General features: G+C 44.3%; 1 protein-coding gene across 1 annotated transcript; it reads left to right on the top strand.

Annotated features, from left to right (window-relative positions):
* Nucleotides 1–280: 280 nt before the first annotated feature.
* Nucleotides 281–1,380, top strand: AO090023000499 (putative C2H2 finger domain protein (Ezf); the record flags this gene model as incomplete). Its single annotated transcript, XM_001820989.3, has 2 exons — nucleotides 281–1,252; nucleotides 1,303–1,380. The coding sequence occupies 2 exons, from the start codon at nucleotides 281–283 to the stop codon at nucleotides 1,378–1,380; spliced, it is 1,050 nt and encodes a 349-aa protein (XP_001821041.3).
* Between the last annotated feature and the right edge of the window lie 2,743 nt (nucleotides 1,381–4,123).

Raw genomic sequence — 4,123 nt, forward strand, 5'->3', positions numbered from 1 at the left:
ATCAGCCACAGTCTATGCCTGTTCCTGACCTCACCTATCAGTAGCATTTTGCTACTGAGTCACCAGTACTTATATAGATCATATTTACCCCCCTCTCTTTCGCGTTTCGAATCAAATATAGAGTCTTCGAATCCGCGAACTACCCACTCAAAAGAAAGAAGTCTAACAAGCGTGAGGATAGCACAATCGTGTTTTGGCGCCACTACCTCCCATATTCGCTTCATTATTCCTGTATCAATTCATTGATCTTCATTTATCTTTGCTGTTGTGTTTCTTGAGCATGGAGCAGACTCCTACATCGTTCTCTTCGCCGTCGCCCTTCGCTCGATCGCCGCCGGATAATCACATAATGCTGGAAGATACTTCCGCTTATTCATCGCCTATGTGCTCTGTCTCTAGCTATCCAAGCAACTCGCAGTCGACCACTGGTTTAGGAATCTCCCATTGTGAGATGGAGGGCCCATCCAGTCAGCTAAGGCTGTTTTCACCCGACACATACTCATCGCCGGTAACCGAATGGCCGAATCAATTGATACATCCCGAATCCCTTCTCGAGACGACGCTGGACGTCGGTCATTTCTCCCCAGGACCATGCTACGAGCCTTTTGGTGGTCACTCTGATGTTTCTGTCTCACCCCTTACCTATTACAGCCCGCAAACTCTTAACGCCCCATCCGGTTATGGCTCTGCTATGGATTTCGCGGGAAATCCTGGCACTTTGAGTGCCCCATCCTCTCGCTTCTGGCCGAACACGCCCCAATCCGACGTTGCTAGTTCCGAGATCCAGCCCTTAGTGAAGGAAGAACCCGACGACAATTGGGAGCAACACCTTTTGACAAAAGTCGGTGACTCTACGGGAATCGATCCGGTACCGCAAATCCCTCACATAGCGAGCGACAGTGCTTATCTTAAATCTCAACACTTTTCTGATAACGGCAATGGTACTTTGGTCGAACTAAATCCAAATGTGGGACGTCAGGGGGATGAGAGCCGAAAGCCTACTGCAAGGAATGCGCCCGTTGAGGTAGTCTTTCAGTTGGCGAAAAGCGACAGCGAACTCCCCGATGAGCGGTGCAAGATACTATCTGCAAATGGCCTTGAATGTACCATCTGCGGTCTCCGGTTCACCCGACGCTCTAACTGTCGCGAACATATGAAGAGGCATGACCCAAGCCTCAGAAAGTCGTACCACTGCGAGTTCTGCGATAGGCCATTCGGAAGAAAGGCTGACCTTCGGCGACATGTAATTAGTGTGAGTTGAATCGAGATTTCCTCAGAGATACATGGCTGATAGAAAAGCAGATTCATCATGGAATTCGAAAATTCGGTTGTGAGGACTGTGGCCAACGGTTCAGTCGACAAGATACACTCTCGAGGTAAACAAGCTAATCTACCATGATGTATATGTGTACGCAAGCTAATATGGTTTGATCTTACAGACACAAGTCAGATGGCTGTCACCGAAGACCACGAAAAACGGACATCTCCAGAGAGGTGGAAGTAATTCAAGCATCTAAGCATCTATCTGAACTCCCTCCCAAAGATTCCCGCGGCAGAAACAAACGACGACAGTCCTTCCCAAAGCAATAGCTATATGTCTGGCACAGTGATCGAGAACAATCAAGATATATAGTGAGCCATTACTGCGTTGATCGCGGATGTGGTAGTTACGGTTATACGCATGACTCTCCAGCTCAGCAATGAATGATGTACTCTTGTCTGGAACATAATGAATGCTCTTGAGGACGAGGTGGCTATCTGCTTTGCTTCATGAGAGTTGTTTTGCAAGTCACTGATTTTGAGGAATGTTGTTCGAATTGGAATTGTGACTACTTTCTCTTTTCTCTTCTTTCTTTCCTTCTTTATCTTTCCTCTGTTGTTTTAGAGCCAGTACAGCATCAGTGGCCTATAGAAATGAGCATCATTGCATGGCTGGCCCATGTTCGAACATATGAATTTGCAGCACATGTTATTCAACAGCCTTGAATTAGATTATTCTTTCTCTCGCTGTTTTCCTTTCCCTCTTCTTTCTACTTTTCTTTTATTTATTTATTCACTCAATTTTATTTTTATTTTTATTTTTATTTTTATTTTTATTTTTATTTTTATTTTTATTTTTATTTTTATTTTTATTTTTATTTTTATTTTTATTTTTATTTTTATTTTTATTTTTATTTTTATTTTTATTTTTATTTTTATTTTTATTTTTATTATATATATATATATATGTTTCATATTTTTTCTCTCCGTTTTATTAACGGGACACACTAGGATTCAACGGGATATTCACGTCGGCTAAGCTGTTCTGTGCACGAGTCGACGGCTCTGGAACCTTATAGACGCCAACTACTACACTAGGCAGGTCCACACCATCGAAAACTCAATGACCACCTTCTTTGAAAGCTCATTTGTTGAGTTCTTATGATTGTCAAGCTAATAAGACCTAGTATTTTACCACGGAAGCTTCCCCGTACGCGACCCGGGCGATCACCAAAGTATTCACCAAACTACTCACTGTCTAGTACGAAATACAGGGCAACGGCCGAAGGGAGGCAAAGTATCCGTGCGGAGGAGTAAAGTTCGCAGCTCCGTCCATACCTAAGAACCGGAAGAGTCTAGTTCAGTCATTTTAGTGCCTGTATCGACATACTTGTCATGATCATCAATATCATAATAGCAGAACCTTACGATGATATTGCACTTGGAACGAGTCAATTTGCGCTTTTCAGGTTATTTCTCGTTAAGCAAGTCCGGCCGTCTGAAGTTCCGGGCCGACAATCCGCACTAAATGTAGCACAGGTGGATAAATTTTTGGAAGAGCAGCCCTAAATCTTTTAGTTCTAAACAAGCGTGCCCCCAGACAACGCCGGTTAGTGGCTACGGCTATAGCATCTAATCTGGCTTCGGAGATTGGGGGAGCCAGAGTCAAGTTTTCGATAGCCTCATGAGCTGGTTGGTAAAGAATGTGTGGACCAGATCATTCTCGCGATTTGCTGTGGGGATAATGGAATGCGTACTTCTTAAGGGTGAACAGAACCTACGACGGGATACTATAGCGCGAGATAATCAATAGGCATACCTAGGGACAAGAATATACGTAGGTAAGTACGGAGTAGTACTTCCTGAAAAGGAAACTGTAAATGAAGGTCTGGGGACCGATGGAAGAATTTGTCATCCCGCGCTTGAGGCTTGCAGATCATCGACCATCGGAGCATTTCTTTCATTTGCCAGCCTAGACACCGTGTACAGTAAACCAATAACGTGAAGATGACCCCGTATTGACTGCGGTTACTAGAACCATCACATTGATTTTAGGCGGTCTTATTGTGCCTCATGATGCAAACATGCTGGGGATTCCCCTAGATCTCTCGAGTCCGGCTTGCTGTAGCCGTAGTCCGGGTTGAAACGCGCAGTTTCCGGCGTGGTTTGTTTGGGTTTGTTTGGTTTGTGTTGGGTGCAAAGTCAGAGATCGGATTTTAATAGGCGGAGAATAGTCCGATGCTAATCCTGTACAGGGATTCTGGAGCCATTCAAATGTTCTAACAAGGGTAAGTACCTACTGCATATATTAGTACCTAAAAAACGGGGAATCGTCTTCTAATGAGTCATTTCGACTCGCGATATACCTCCAGAAACGGGAAGTTTCTAGGATCGTAACTGGGATTTTTGGATCGAAAACCATGGATTGACGGTACAGTTGGATCTCCAGCTGGAGCCTTATCTCCCCGGGCCACACGCTAGACCAAGCAAGGGACAATACCTGGACATTGTGATTGGTTCAACAATCCTTACTACTACGTATTGCCACCCCAGGTTATGTGGATTTATGCTTAGATATTGTATCTACCATGATACGTTTACAATAATACAATTCAATGTGCGAACCTGTCTCAGTTCAGCTGAGGCTGCCGAGGAAGGGTACACTAATCCCAATCGAGGTACTCTTTGAATGTGGCCGGAGACATTTGGTTATTTTCAAACCAACATAAGCATAGCACTAACTATTAAGTACAGGCATATGCCAAAGAGGGCCAATTTCAGAACTCAGGAAGGATTTCGCACTCCCCATACTCTCGCAGCTACGTCAATAAGTATGCAGACGGCATCTCTGTAGTGCAGCCGA

The sequence above is a fragment of the Aspergillus oryzae genome, chromosome 3, assembly GCF_000184455.2.
Source record: "Aspergillus oryzae RIB40 DNA, chromosome 3".
Lineage (NCBI taxonomy): Eukaryota > Fungi > Ascomycota > Eurotiomycetes > Eurotiales > Aspergillaceae > Aspergillus > Aspergillus oryzae.